The sequence below is a fragment of the Macaca nemestrina genome, chromosome 5 (genome assembly GCF_043159975.1).
Source record: "Macaca nemestrina isolate mMacNem1 chromosome 5, mMacNem.hap1, whole genome shotgun sequence".
Classification (NCBI taxonomy): Eukaryota; Metazoa; Chordata; class Mammalia; order Primates; family Cercopithecidae; genus Macaca; species Macaca nemestrina.
In genome coordinates this window covers 10,544,674-10,560,814 of record NC_092129.1, presented here as the reverse complement: position 1 = coordinate 10,560,814, position 16,141 = coordinate 10,544,674, and the positions used below count along the sequence as shown (strand labels likewise).

Sequence of the window (16,141 nt, the reverse complement as noted above, 5' to 3'; positions counted from 1 at the left end):
TAATTGAGTTTTACTGTGTTCCAGCCACTGGGCTAAATGCTTTACAGGTATTATTTCATGAAATCCTCACAGTAGGTCTGTGAGATTGGACTTTTTACCTTTATTTTACAGATTGGTTTTTAATGTGTGAAGAAGTTAATTGCCTTGCCTATTGTCAAACACCTAGAAAATGGCGAGGCCAGGATTTTATCCCAGGAATTTTGATTCTAGAGCCCTTTTTCTGTACTCTTCCCAGAGAAGGGAAAATCCTTCTCATCAGAGATGGCTTCCTAGAAGAGGCATGGCATTTCAGCTGCACTGTGTGAGTAAGATTCACTCAACAGATACTCAGGTATGAAGATATTTTAGGCAGAGGAAAAGGTGTAAAAGGGAAGCGAAAAGTAGTTTGCTGTGTTCTGTAAGAGTCATTTTGGCTAGTTTGAAAACATAGAAAAGACAAACTGGGTCCAAATTCTGCAGGTAAAGTTTGCATATTTGGTTAGTAGGTAGTGGAGAACCATGAATTAAGTGTTTTTTTGTTTTTTGTTTTTGAGACTTGGTCTTACTCTGTCACCCATGCTAGAGTGCAGTGGCACAATCTTGGCTCACTGTGACCTCTACCTCCTGGGCACAAGGGATCCTCCCACCTCAGCCTCCCGAGTAGCTGGGACTACAGGCACGCACCACCATACCTGGCTAACTTTTGTATGTTTTTGTAGAGATGGGTGTCATGCGCATCGATGTGAAGAGATCACCAAACAGGCTTTATCTGAGCAATAGAGCTTTTTAATCACTTGGGTGCAGGCGGGCTGAGTCCAGAGAGAGAGCCAGCGAAGGGAGATAAGGGTGGGGCCATTTTATAGGATTTGGGTACGTAAAGGAAAATTACAGTCAAAGGGGATTTGTTCTTTGGCGAGCAGGAGTGGGGGTCGCAAGGTGCTCAGTGGGGGAACTTTTTGAGCCAGGATGAGCCAGGAAAAGGACTTTCACAAGGTAATGTCATCACTTAAGGCAAGGACTGGCCATTTTCCCTTCTTTTGTGGTGGAATGTCATCAGTTAAGGCAGGGGCAGGGCATTTTTACCTCTTTTGTGATTCTTCAGTTACTTCAGGCCATCTGGGCATATATGTGCAAGTCACAGGGGATGGGATGACTTGGCTTGGGCTCAGAGGCCTGACAATGGGGTTTTGCCATTTTTCCCAGGCTGGTCTTGAACTCCTAGGCTCAAGCAGTCTGACCACCTCGCCTCCCAAAGTGCTGAGATTACAAGCATGAGTCACTGCTGCAGTGAATTAAATTTATGTAGGACAGTAACATGATCACATCTTATGTTTTAATAATATGGCAAACAAGAGCGTGGAATGGAGAGAGGAGAAACTAGAGGCATTTATATTACTGCAAGATTTTAGCCAACGTTCTTGGGAAAGGAAATCGTTTTTGTTTGACTAGCTTATATTTTATCTGTGTACTGTATAAGGGGTGGCATATGCTGGAATTAGTAGTGTTTGAAGAACTTTAATTCACCTGTGTATCTGAGTAGATAATAAGCTTTGCTGTAATGGAGTGCTAATATATATTGCTCTGTCGTTACTGGTTTCTCTTTTGGAAACTGACTTGATAACAGTGATTGGGACTAATGAGGTTTTGGTTCTCTCTGCAGATACTGCTTCTAAACTAGGACCCATAGAAGCTATCCAGAAGTCAGTCCGATTGTTCGAAGAAAAGAGGTACCGAGAAATGAGGAGAAAGAATATCATTGGTCAAGTTTGTGATACACCTAAGTCCTATGATAACGTCATGCATGTTGGCTTGAGGAAGGTGACCTTCAAGTGGCAAAGAGGAAACAAAATCGGTAAGGAAATTAAGGAACGTGATGTCAAGATAGTCCCTGTTAGAAGTAGCAATAGTTACACTTCTTTAGGTTAAATCCTATAGAGTTGGCCCTTTTTTCTTGTAGATACAATAAATATGCATTGTTACCTTTTTGCAGAGTGGTCTGGATTTTGTTTGTTTAATTTGTAAAATGTATTCTAAGAGCAATACAAAAGAGATTTCTAAGTGGTTCATTACGTTGGGTCGTTTTGCTTAATAACCCTGGAAGGTGCCAGTGGAGAGGCACCAAAAATTGACCCATTTGTTCTAGTCTCTCTCTCTCTGTACACACACAGACACACACACACACACACACACAGGACATGATTTGAAGAGAGACTGGATACAAATGAGGACAAGACAGTCTTCTTTTCTAAAACATTGCCTCATTAATTAATTAATTTCCAGGTGGAATTGCTTCTTGTAAAATAACTAGTGGTAAATTATGTGAGGGAAGAAGTCTTGTTGTGTTTCAGATCCTTTCCCCACTTAAATGTATTTATCTGTCACACATCTAGGTCTGAAGGGGGTGAACACAGTTGTATTAATAATATGGGACTTTGTCAGCCTGAGGAAACCTGATGTTTCCTTGGAGCTATCAAGGAGGGCAAAACCCACTGAAAACAATCAAGTACTTTATAAATTGGATTAATTACTGTTGTCAGTCTTGTTCAGGCACATATCCTCTTGCTTTAATGTCCCAGAAGGTATGTTAGGGGAATGTCTGCTCCCACACACTCCTGGACATGTGCCAGTGAGGTAGACAATGGCCAGGCTTAGTCCTGGCTGTTTTCTTCTGCTCCGAGCCCCAGCCAAGATCTCCTTGAGGGGTGTGAGGGCTCAGAAGTGTACACCAAGGCTGCTTTTATTGGTCATTTTGATGCTTCTCCTGGGATTTACCAAAGTTGGTTCTGCTCTATTTAAAGATACTTGTAGGTAAGACATATTAAAGAGATTGCCTAAAACTTTAGTTATCAGGGAACATTTAGAAAAATTTTGGATCTTGCAATAGTAAACTGCAGTAAACCTAATTATAAATATATAAATATACGTCCAAAATAATTGGACAGTATTATTGCAAGTTTAAGGAATGTAAAACAGCCCGCTGCAGTGGCTGGAAGTGCAGCTTGTTTGCGTTATTTGCAGGGGAAGGCCAGTACGGGAAGGTGTACACCTGCATCAGCGTTGACACCGGGGAGCTGATGGCCATGAAGGAGGTGAGTCACCTGGCTCCCTGGGGCCGTTGGGCCTGGCGGCTCTGGGTGATAGAAATTCTGTAAAGACGCTGGTGGTGATTCAGTTCTCTGTGCCTAGAGCTGTCTTCAGCACCAGCACTGCGGCAGTCAGGACCAACCAGGCAGATGCACTGAGATAACACACACAGACAGTGAAGGGGCTTACGATTCCAGAGAGGGTAATAAGTCACAAACAGTTCTAACAGCACAGGTGTGAGCAGTGCCTACGAGGGTGGCAGAGCTAAGTCTGATGAAGGCTTAGAGGAGATGATTAACAGGAGTGTCTTACGGGGGCACTTTGGGGGAGAAGATAACAGTTATGATAAGCTTCAGAAACAACTGGCATTGAAACAGCTGGAGGTAGGATGGGGAAATGGCCAGGGAACCTGAAGTGGAAACAGGACTCACTGCTGTCTGTGGAGACATCCGGTTTGACATGGAAGGAGAGGAGGGGCGGGGAAGGGAGGCTCCAGCGTCTTGAGCTTGCTGTGGAGCTGCTTCCTCCTCCACACGACGCTCCTCACTCCACTCTCTCCCGGAGCAGAGCCTCTTCCTCCTCTGTGCCCGGGACCTGGCTGCACTTCTGTGACTTCACTCCAGCTTGGCTATAAACTTCCTTTTTTCTTAATTTTTTGTTATTTTTAATTGACAGATCATGATTATATATATATTTATGGGGTATAAAATGATGTTTCAATGTATGTGTATAATGTAGAGTGATTAAATCCGGCCAATTAACGTATTCATCACCTCACTTTACAGATTCGATTTCAACCTAATGACCATAAGACTATCAAGGAAACTGCAGATGAATTGAAAATATTCGAAGGCATCAAACACCCCAATCTGGTTCGGTATTTTGGTGTGGAGCTTCATAGAGTAAGCCGACCCTAATGACACTCTTTGTGTGAGGAATCAGTGAGGGCACAGAATGGAGTCCTGTTCTACATCACAGGTCTTCTCATTTCAGAGCACAGTAACTTTGCCTAATTCTCAGGAAATCTCCATGAGTTACATCATTTCTGCCTTCTCTCTGAAACTAGAGGAGTTCTTCCTAAAATGTAAGTTGTAGACTGTAGTCATTAACCCGACATCATAAAGCACTGAAACCCATCCTGCCAGTCAGAAGATTCTTCTAAAACGCCCCTTACACCACTTCTTGTGACTTTTTTTCCATTTTTTTGCTGAACCACTGTTGAGTACACTGTTAAGTAATACTGGTTTTTCTCTTGTATGTATTTAGGGAGCCATTGTGAAATGAGAGAAAATTCAAACCTCAAATTAAGTTTCCCCCTTGTGTTTAGAAATAAACACGTCGAGGGAAAGAGGATAACTTGGAGCATCGTGGTGTAGAGCATGAGCTTCCAGGGGAAGTTGAAAATGGATCATTTTTAATGTTTTTACAAATTATGTTTAAAAAGGATGTGTTTCAGTACTTAATAATGTATTTGTAGGGACAGCCCTGTTGGTCCCTGTCTGAGATTATATAGCAGACTTAATTTCAGAGGATAATAGAAATTGATCCCCTGCGATTTGGAGATGTTCTTATCCCCAAGAGCTGTATAATTCCAGACAGAGGAGGCAGGCAGACACCTCTGTAGAGGACTTGGAAACGACTGTTGTGAGACACATTCAGTACTCAGGATGGCAAGTGTAGTATACCGTTAGAAAGAACATTCCTTTGGGGTGTGGCCTAGGAAGTTTTCCAGATTTCTCACTAGCGTACATGTAAGGAAAACCGTAAACACAGAGCTGCCCTTTATTCCTCCTGCAGGAAGAAATGTACATCTTCATGGAGTACTGCGATGAGGGGACATTAGAAGAGGTGTCAAGGCTAGGACTTCAGGAACATGTGATTAGGCTGTATTCAAAGCAGATCACCATTGCGATCAATGTCCTCCATGAGCATGGCATAGTCCACCGTGACATTAAAGGTAATCCTACACCCGCCTGGCTGCTGTGGGTTAGAGCCACTGGTACCCAGCACGTGGGAGGGGCTCTGAAGACACGCATCCCATTGCCACATATGATTTCTCTAGATGGAAATACCTTTCATTGAAATATGCCTCCGTAAGGATCCTGTTTTCAGAAGCAAGGTAGAACCCATGTCTCTACCCAGGAGTCCACTCTGTCTGTTCAACACTGCTTTTAGAGAAATCTGTTTTCCCAAATGAAGTTTGCTATTTTTATAGGCCGATTTGGCATAGCCCATGTAGTTACCAGACATTCGTGATCAAAGCAACCTTTTTTCCTCTCGTATCAGGATTCTTGTCTATTTATATATGAAAATCATGAATATGTAAACCGACAGTAAATCAGATCAGAAATGCACATACAAATTTGAGGCTACGTTTTTGAGACAAGAATGGGGTTTACACAAACGTTGAAATCGAGTTCTGCTGAAGATTAATTGGGCCACGCTGATGGATTAAAAGGGCTTTTCTCATAGCACGGCGCGGGGGGGGGGGGCGGGAGGGAATAGCTGTGGTTCTGTCTCAGAATGGTCACCGTGGCATTTGCCTTAACCACGCCATGCCCTTCCCCTTTGTGTTTGCAAGTCTTAAGGATAATTAAAATGGGGAAGTATTTTTGTGCCTAATTGGCCCTAGGCTGAAGAGTTTCATTCTGTCCTGTAGTCTGAGGCTAACCTAAACACATTCACTCAGGAACCGACCTGACTTCTGACCAGGGACGAGACCCAGTGTAGGGGGCTGTTTTGGATGACACCAGTCTGCTTTGGTCTAGGTGTAAGAATTGTTCGTGCTCTGTAATGTGGCTCACCCTGAATCACCCAGCGTATGCCAGTCTTGCTGGCGGCCTGCCTGTCCACTACCTTGCTTTGGTGTCTCGGGTCATTATGGTGTTGGCTTAATTGGCTCTTTATCAGGCTGTAGCATTGCCCATTTCTAGTCATTCTGCCATAGACACCACCCTCAGTCTGTTCACTGTTACAAAATGGTGTCTTCATGTTTTATTCCGTGGCAGGAAGAGACTCCCTTAGAATCTGAACCAAGTCAGCTCACTGATATCCTTATCGAATGCTTTCTAGTTCAGCATGACTAAGAAGGTACAGATGTAGAATCGTTCGAGAAGATCAAGCTGCCCTTGTAGTCAGTTGTGGGGAGCATCAGCTCTAGGAGCACGGATTTATGAGTATTCGCTGTTGACCTCAGCTCATCAGATGGCTGCTTGTCTACTCCATTGGCTCTGTGTTGTTGCTTTTCAAAGGCGGTACCACAGGACACGATGCCAGAGATAGCATGACTTAGTTGGAGCAGTAATGTCTTATAGCCTAGAGCAAAAAGCCAAGCTCTCCTGAGAGATGAACAGTATCCCCAAATTCTAACTAGACTACAAGTTAAGCATATATATTGCTTGTAGGAATATTTGAAACTTGCGGAACAGTTTTCAGTCACGAACAAATCCAAGGGCCTCAGCTGGGAATCTGAAGAACTGCAGTGTGTGTGCAGCTCTCATCTATATGTCGCTTCCTGTTTCAGACGCTGCTGATTGTACACATCTCTAATTCTTCAGACTGCCACCACAAGCATTTGTGTTTCGTATGCGATTTCTTTTTAAGTATCTCTGTGGGTTATTAATGTTAGAATTTATGCATGTGTTTCAGTTCAGAATTTATTGGTCAAGGCTACCTGCGCTGCTGTTAAAATTGTGTGGTTTTGTGTTAACATTTGTGAGTGAGTAAGGCTTACAAATCTTTCTGTGATCACACTTTGTAAGTCAAGTTTCATAAGCCTTTCTGTTGTTCAGTGTGTGAACGAACTTCCTGGTAGTTTAGATTACCATGTCACCTTGCCCACATTGTGTTTCAGAGGCTGCGTAACAACTGCTTGTTTCTTTTTAGGTGCCAATATCTTCCTTACCTCATCTGGATTAATCAAACTGGGAGATTTTGGATGCTCAGTAAAGCTCAAAAACAATGCCCAGACCATGCCTGGTGAAGTGAACAGCACCCTGGGGACAGCAGGTAGGGACCAGCTTGGTTGTTCTTTGCACTCTGACTTCACGCAGCATGCTTGGGACCTGCATGCTCCCTTCACCTTTCTTTGTCAGTAGAGATGGAAGAGCAGGTGAAGGTGTTCAGTCGTGAGAAGGGCTGCTTCCTCACACACTTGGGCTCTCACCCAAGATTGGGAAATTAAATGACTCATTTTAGGTTACAGGAGAGAGGAAAGCCTCTTTTTCTCACCAGAAAAACTCTTTTGTTGCTTGCATTGTCTTTCTTAAAGCCGTTGTAGTCTGAACAACACTGTGGTTCAATGGAGATGGTTCGTTTTGATCACTTAGTACCAGGAAATTTTGCCTCCTCTTTTGCAGGTTAAATTTTCCATTTTCATTGTGCATACAATTAATTTGAAAATGTGTATATTCAAACATTGTCTTTTAAAAGAGAATTTGTCCCTTTAAAAAGTTCGTTCAGCAGATTGATTTGAACTAAGTTTTTGATGTTTCCTATTGCTTAATGCAGAAAAATAATATTGTACAATATTAATTTATTGCTTGGCTCTATTAATACATGGTGATATGTTTATAACCCATTACTCTCAACATATCTGTGACTTTTAAAGCATACATGGCACCTGAAGTCATCACTCGTGCCAAAGGAGAAGGCCATGGGCGTGCTGCCGACATCTGGAGTCTGGGGTGTGTTGTCATAGAGATGGTGACTGGCAAGGTAAGTGGAGCCCCCACACCTGGCGGAGGAACTTCGGAAGGGCACTGTGCATTGACAGAACAGTAGTTAATGGATTGATTATTCATTACAAACAGTGTAGACACTAAATAGTGAACATTATTAGAGACAAAAATCTTATCCATCGAAAGAAACAATAAGATTAAGACAAATGACAAACCAGGAAACAAATATTTGTAAGCTATACGCCACAGAGAACTCTTAGGAGTGAATTTAAGAAGCATAAACCTCTCATTAAAATACAGGGAAGCAAGCAGTTACAAAAAGCAACATTAATAAGTTGGAAACATGTCCACACAAAAACCTGCACATGAATGTTTACGGCAGCGTTATTCATAATTACCAAAACTTGGAAGCAACCAGCATGTTCTTCAATAGGTAAATGAATCAACTGTGTTATATTCATACAAAGGAATATTACTGAGCGATAAAAAGAAACATGCTATCGAGCCACAAAAAGACCTGGAGGAACCGTAAATGCACGTGGCTAAGTGACAGAAGATGCCAGTCTGAAAGGCCTGCACTCTGAGCGATTCCATCTAATGACATTTGGGAAGAGGCAAAACCACAGGGACAGTAAAAAGATGAGTGGTTGCCAGGGACTGGGGGAACAGAGAGACGAACAGGACGGAATTTTTACCTACTCTGTAGGATACAGTGATGATAGATACGTGTCAGTATGTGAATGTCCAAACCCGTAGAATGTGCGACAGAGTGAACCCTGACGTAAACTGTGGACTTCAGTTAACAATAGTGCATTCACATTGGTTCATCAGTTCTAAAAAATGGAGCACACTAACACGAGATATACATAGTAGAGGAAACTGTGGGACAGTGAAGGGATGTGGGAACTCTCTGTACCTTCCAGTTAATTTTTCTATAAACCCAAAACTGCTCTAAAATGATTATTAACAAAAGAAAGCATGAAAAGATGACAACCTCATTAACCAGAATTATACATTTAAAAGTGAAATCTATTTACTTAGCATATGAGTGACTTTTTTTTTTTTCTTTTTGAGATGGAGTCTCGCTGTGTTGCCCAGGCTGGAGTGCAGTGACGTGATCTCGGCTCACTGCAACCTCCACCTCCGGGTTCAAGCGATTCTCCTGCCTCACCCTCCCAAGTAGCTGGGATTACAGGCATGCGCCACCACGCCTGGCTAAGTTTTGTACTTTGGTAGAGACAGGGTTTCATTGTGTTGGCCAGGCTGGTCTCAAACTCCTGACCTCATAATCCACCCGCCTCAGCCTCCCAAAGTGCTGAGTGACATTTTTAAAGATTGAGAATTCTCACTTTAAGAGAGTATGTAAAGAAACAGACATGTTTTGGACAGAAAGTCCATGTGGTGGGGCTGCTCTGGAGATGTTTCCAATCTCTATCAAAATTTTAAATGTGCACAGCACTTAAACCAAGAAGCTTTCTGCTTCTGAAAATGTCTCTTGTGATGATAACATTAATGAGCAATTACACAGACGTATAAAGATGCACGTTACTGCACTATGTGTAGCTTACTGTACACATACACTGTTATAGCAAAAAAGTTAGAGACCTTTGTTCCTAAGTGAAAAGTTAGTGTTAAGTTACTAGTAGGAACTCAGTTAATTATAATGTAGCTATGCCTTGCAGCTGCTGAAAGAGATCACATATAAGTGCTCAATAAATATTAGCTAACATTATTTCTATTAGCATTAAAATAGAAAGGTGGTGGTTGTGATATCTGTGTTATTCCAGTAAAGCCACACATGAAAGAACAGGTTCTCATATTGAAGAATACATATTGGCAATAACGAAACAATAGTTTAGAAATTAGAATTCCATACACACTTAGTTCCTTCCCCTATGAATCTCATTTTTCATAGGATCATAATGAAATAAGCTTTGCACTAATGGAATATTTATTTTTCAATAAGGTAGCATATTAACCATCCCTCTAAGAGAATTGGGTTTTGTAGACTTTTTTATATCATTTTATATATTACATTTTTTAGTTGCATGATGATGGTTTCTAGATAATGTTGGACTAAATTGTGCACCCCAAATGGAGTAGGCAAACTATGCTGGCCACCTGTTTTATAAATAAAGTTTTGTTGCAACAGTTATACCATTTACATGTTGTCCATAGCTGCTACCATGCTGCCGTGACATAACTGAATAGTTGTGATAGAGATCATATGGCCTGTCAACCTGAAAAATTGTTTGGCCCTTTTAGTAAAAATTTGCTGTCCCCTAATACATATATTAATTATGAGATGCTTAAAAAGAGACTGAACATTTGCATTGTTTGTGGCTATATAATATTAAAATCTGATTTTTTTAAAACATCTTTTTTAGAGGCCTTGGCATGAGTATGAGCACAACTTTCAAATTATGTATAAAGTGGGGATGGGACATAAGCCACCAATCCCTGAAAGATTAAGCCCTGAAGGCAAGGACTTCCTTTCTCACTGCCTTGAGAGTGACCCAAAGATGAGATGGACCGCCAGCCAGCTCCTCGACCATTCGTTTGTCAAGGTTTGGCAGATGACTGGATAGTCTTTTTCATGTTGAAGTGTTTAAGTTCTGTTTTGCATCCAGACGTTAATGAAGGTTTGAAACTTTAAAGTAGCTATATCTGAAGTGGAAAGGAACTAAATGTATTATTATGCCAGGGATTTTTGTATGTGTTTTTTCATTTGGAAAATGTTCATTGAGGTTCTTCTACTTGATCTCTTTTGATGGTGCATTTGAGATACACTAAGACAGTAAGATGGAAATTTAAATGGGACGGGATGAAAGAGTTTCCACTCGAGAGTGTGTAGTCTACTTGGAGGGTCAAGACAGTAATGACTATCATTACCCTAAGAGCTGTGATAATGCTAGGTAAGGTTACTCAGAAGAGGAATTTAATTAAGTCAGCCAATCTCAGTTCTTTTTTCTCTAGACTGAGGTACTAGAGGTCAGAAGTGGGGGAGCGGGCATTGAAGACAAAGTAAAGAAGCTTGGGAATGCTCACCCTTCAGAGGAGTGGGATGGTCACAGAGCCCTGTGTAGGTAGATCCTGGTGAACACAGGATGTGGAAAAGGGCAGGAAGATAAGGCTGGAATAGTAACCAGGAGCAACATGAAGGAGTTTCCATTTTATTATAAACATAAATGATGACATAGTGTTTTAGAAAGATCACGCTAGAGGCAGAGGAATTGAGAAGGTTCTGATACAGCCAAGGGGTTGGGAGAGGGCGTTCCAGGTGAGTGATCAGTGGCATTTAAGAGTTAGAGTGCCGTGACTGACCCCTGATTGGATGTGAAAGGTGAGTGAGGGGAGGAGTCTAGGGTGGCTCCCAGGTTTCTGGTTTGTGTCCATTTGCCAGAGTAGAGAAAGAAGCAGTTGGGTGAGGGGTGGGTCCAGAGGTGGTGGGTCCTCTTTGGTGGATGAAGCTTGGGGTACGTTTGGAACGTCTGCTTGGAGATTTCAGATGGGCATTTGGATATCTGGGGCTGGCACTGAAGAGGGATTTGGGGTAGGGCACAGGTGTGGGAGACAGAAGTATTGCTGGGAGGGTCCACAGAGGACAAGAGGATGAGAACAGAGCCCTGGAGAAAAAAGCCTCGCAAGACCCCTGCAGGAGAGCCCCTGGGAAAGGAAAGGAAGGGGCGGAAGAGTGGGGTGATGCTCTTCTTGGTAAGTGGGAGTAAGGGGCAAGCAACTGGACCAGCTATGGAGATGTTAGGGATTTGTAATTAAATAACAATGTATGTCTTAGTTATAAAGTGCCTAACAATTTGTATTGACCTGAGAGTGCACATACGCATTTTAGAAAATGCTTTCATTAGTCAATTCCCAGGCTTAACTTTAGAGCAGTAACTTACCTTTGCCATTGTTCATTACATTTCTTAAGCCTTTCCCTCTGTGCCCAGCACAGTGCTGGGAGCATCAGGGTGACTGGATGGGGCCTTCCCCGTAAGGCTCACACTGTGTGTATGCACAAGTACACACCTGCCTCTGCAAGGGCTCAGCTCTCTCCTGCTTCCTCACAGGTTTGCACAGATGAAGAATGAAGCCTAGTAGAATATGGACTTGGAAAATTCTCTTAATCACTACTGTATGTAATATTTACATAAAGACTGTGCTGAGAAGCAGTATAAGCCTTTTTAACCTTCCAAGACTGAAGACTGCACAGGTGACAAGCGTCACTTCTCCTGCTGCTCCTGTTTGTCTGATGTGGCAAAAGGCTCTCTGGAGGGCTGGTGGCCACGAGGTTAAAGAAGCTGCATGTTAAGTGCCATTACTACTGTACACGGACCATCGCCTCTGTCTCCTCCGTGTCTCGCGTGACTGAGAACCGTGACATCAGCGTAGTGTTTTGACCTTTCTAGGTTCAAAAGAAGTTGTAGTGTTATCAGGCGTCCTATACCTTGTTTTTAATCTCCTGTTTGTTGAGTGCACTGACTGTGAAACCTTTTACCTTTTTTGTTGTTGGCAAGCTGCAGGTTTGTAATGCAAAGGCTGATTACTGAAATTTAAGAAAAAGGTTCTTTTTTCAATAAATGGTTTATTTTAGGAAAGCTCAGTTATATTGTCTTTTAATGGTTAACAGCTTATGAGGCACCCCAGTATGATTCAGAAGTCTGTCATTTTCACTTACCTGTTCCTCAAAAGGAGGAGCACAATCGTGTGTGCTAAAGGTGGTCACTGGGTTCGGCGTCCCTTTAGGATCGCCTCGCTGAAAAGCAAAAGAAATAAATGAAGCAATACTAATGACGTAGGGTGGTTCTTTTTAATTATTTTATATTAACCAGCAAATTTATAACAGATAAAAGTTTAAACCTTGTTATCACATGTTGGGAGTTCACTTTATTTTTAAACCAAGATGTATAGGTGCTAGGTCAGTGTAAATACTGCTGAATGAGCTGATGAGAAAGCGTCTTCTTCAGAAGTAAACATTTCAGCAGTTAGCTTTCTAAAATAGCCCCAAATTATACATCATTGATGGTGTTCTTTTTTTTTTTTTTTTTTTGCTATTACATTTTTAAAACAGATTGACCATAAAGCTTCCTGAAATCTTTTTGGAAGATCACTGACTCCTTACACATAGCCACTGACCCTGGGCAAGTAATTTCTCAAGCAGGTTTTGTATTCATCTTTCTTCAGAAGAGTAGATCCTTCAGCCAAGAAGTTAACGTCCAGAGAATATTGGCATTACAAAAGGATTTATACAACCACTTAGAATTTTAAGACTTCTTAAAATACAGCTTTTTTAGTTACATTTTACATAATATTTGAAGGGTACAATTCAGTAACTTTTAGTATAGTACAGTTGTGCAATGATCGTCACAACCCAATTTTAGAACATTCCTATCACCCCCAAAAGAAATCTCGTGTCCATTTGCAGTCACTCCCCATTCTCACCCCCAGCCTTAGGTAACCACTAAATGATTTCTTGTTTCTATAGATTTTCCTATTCTGGACATTTCATACAAATAGAGTTTTATAATATGTGGTATTTTGTATTTGTCTTCTTTCACTTAGCCTGTGTTTCTGAGATTGATCCATGTTGTAGCAGGTGTCAGTACATCATTCCTTGTTATTACTGAGACTGTTCAGACTGCCACATGCTTTATTTTTCCATTTACTAGTTGATTGGGTTGTGCCCACTTTTTGGTTATTATAAATAATGCTTCTCTGAACATTCCCATAGAAGTGTTCGTACAAAAATATTTTCATTTCTCTTGGGAGTAGATTTGCTGAGTCATATGGTAAATCTATGTTCAACATTTTCAGAAACTTCCAACCTGTTTTCCAAAGTGGTGCACCATCTTACACCCCTATTAGCAATGTGTGAGGGTTCCAGCTTCTCCATACCCTCTCCAATACTTGCAATTGTGCTTTTTTTTTGATAATGTCTATTCTAGTTAGTGTAAAGTAGTATCCTGTTTTGATTTGCATTTCCCTAAACTTCCAAACTGTTTTCCAAAGTGGTGCACCATCTTATACCCTCTGACTCGCAATGTATGAGGGTTCCAGCTTCTCCATAATGCTTTTTTTTTTTTTTTTTTTTGATGATGTCCATTCTAGTTAATGTGAAGAGGTACCCTGTTTTGATTTGCATTTCCCTAATGATAGTGAACGTTTTTTCATGTGCTTGTTGGATATCTTCTTTGGTGAAACATCTATTCAAATCATTTTAAATTTGGGTTATTCATCATATTATTGGTTTGTAATAATTGTTTGATATGTTCCGGATATAGGTCCTTATGGGACATATGATTTGCAAATGTTTTTCCCTCCCCCCCAGTCTGTGGCTTGTCTTTTCATTTTGTTTTAACAATGTCTTTTGAAAAAGTACTATTTAAAAATTTTTTTTTGAAGTCCAGTTTATCAACTTGGTCTTTGTTGCTTGTGCTCTCGATATCATATCTAAGAAACCATTGCCTGACCCAAGGTCACAAAGATTTACATCTATGTTTTTTTCTAAGAGTTTTAGAGTTTTAGCACTTACATTAGGCCTGTCTTTAGTTAATTTTTGTGTATGATATCACATAAGGGTCCACATTCATTCTTCTGCATGTGGATATTTATTTGGCCCAATATCATTTGTTGAAAAGGCTATTTTTTTGGCATCCTTGTTGAAAATCAGTTGATCATAAATGAAAAGGTTTATTTCTGCACTTCCAATTATATTCCATTAATCTCTATGTTTATCTTATGCCACACCATCTTATGCCATACTGTCTTGGTTACTATAACTTTGTGTTTAGTTTTAAAAAAGGGAAGTGTGCATCCTCCAATTTCGTTCTTCTTTTCCAGGATCATTTTGGCTATTGGGGTAATTTGCATTTCCATATGAATTTTAGGATCACTTTGTTAATTTCTACATAAAAGCAAAACAAAACCACCTGTGATTTGGATTGGGCTTACATAGAACTGTAGAACAACTTGAGGAGTATTGTTTTCTTAATTTTAAGTCTTTCAATCTTAACACAGGATATATCTCTATTTATTTAGGTATTTCTTCAGCACTGCTTTGTGATTTTTGTCGTATACCTCTTGAACTTGTTAAGTTTATTCCTAAGTATTCTTTTTATTGCTACTATGGGTGAAAATAATAATTTCATTTCCAGATTGTTCATTGCCCCCCCATATACACACACACACACAGAGAGTGGATGTATATATATACACACACACACACACAAAATTGATTTTTATGTTTATCTCTCATCCTATGCTGAATTCAGTTTATAGTTCTATTGTTTTTATAGGCTGCATAGGATTTTCTACAAATAAAATAATGTTTTCCATGAATAAAAACAGTTTTACTTCTTCCTTTACACTCTAGGTACCTTTCATTTCTTTTTCTTGCTTAATTGCACTGGCTAGACCTTCCAGTACAGTGTTGAATAGTGGTGATGAGAATGGACATTCTTGTCATATTTTTGACATTTTTATCTTAGCTGGAAATTACTCATTCTTTCACCATTAAGTATGGTGTTACAGGTTTTTCATTAATGCCCTTTTTCCATTGGAGGAAGTTCCCTTTTATTTCTGGTTTGTGGAGAGAGTTTTTGTCATGAATGGGTGTTTTATTTTGTCAGATGCTGTTTATTGAGATGACTGTATGGTTTTGCACTTTACTGTGTTGTATTATAGTATATTACATTAATTGATTTGGGGGTGTTAACTCAATCTTATATTCCTGGGATAAGTCCTAGTTGATCATTGGGTGTACTCCTTTTTATGTGTTGCTGCATTCATTTGCAGTTATTTTGTTGAGGACCTTTGCTTCCATGTTATATGAAGGATATTGCTCTTATAGTTTTATTTCTTTTGATGTCGTTTTCAGGATAATGCTGGCCTTATAGAGTGAGTTTGGAAATTTCCCTCTTGTTTTCTCAGAGATTGTGAAGGATTGGTTGTGTGTGTGTTTGTGTGTGTGTGTGTGTGTGTGTGTGTGTGTGTGTGTGTGTGTGTGTGTGTGTATTTTTAACCAAATTGCTTTACATGTTTGATAGAATTCAGTAGTGAAACCAGCTAGGCATGAGTGAGTTCTCTTTTGGGGAATATTTTAAGTTACTAATCCAGTCTTTTTGCTTCTTGCAGGTCTATTTGGACTTTATTTCTGTGTATGCGTGTGTGCAGCTTTTTAAAAAAATTATTTAAATAGGTTTTTGGGGAGCAGGTGGTGTTTGGTCACATGAATAAGTTCTTTAGTGGTGATTTCTGTGATTTTGGTACACCCATCACCCGAGCAGTGTACACTGTACCCAGTGTGTACTATTTTATCCCTCACCCCACTCCCACACTTTCCCCTGAGTCTCCAAAGTCCACTGTATCATTCTTATGCCTTTGCGTCCTCATAGCTTAGC

At 40.5% G+C, this 16,141-nt stretch overlaps 1 protein-coding gene across 8 annotated transcripts in view; it reads left to right on the top strand.

Annotated features, from left to right (window-relative positions):
* Positions 1-12,345, top strand: part of LOC105487510 (mitogen-activated protein kinase kinase kinase 4) — a 194,320-nt gene extending 181,975 nt beyond the window's left edge. For 7 of the 8 annotated variants that reach the window (XM_071095939.1, XM_011750971.3, XM_011750969.3 and 4 more), the window contains 8 exons: positions 1,640-1,831; positions 2,998-3,068; positions 3,849-3,965; positions 4,861-5,020; positions 6,949-7,071; positions 7,673-7,779; positions 10,130-10,309; positions 11,813-12,345. In XM_071095939.1, the coding sequence (XP_070952040.1) occupies positions 1,640-1,831; positions 2,998-3,068; positions 3,849-3,965; positions 4,861-5,020; positions 6,949-7,071; positions 7,673-7,779; positions 10,130-10,309; positions 11,813-11,833 (971 nt within the window). In that variant the 3' untranslated portion in view covers positions 11,834-12,345. Of the gene's footprint in view, positions 1-1,639; positions 1,832-2,997; positions 3,069-3,848; positions 3,966-4,056; positions 4,148-4,860; positions 5,021-6,948; positions 7,072-7,672; positions 7,780-10,129; positions 10,310-11,812 lie in introns of all 8 variants that reach the window. The other variant, XR_011622942.1, reaches the window with a different exon arrangement.
* Positions 12,346-16,141: the final 3,796 nt, after the last annotated feature.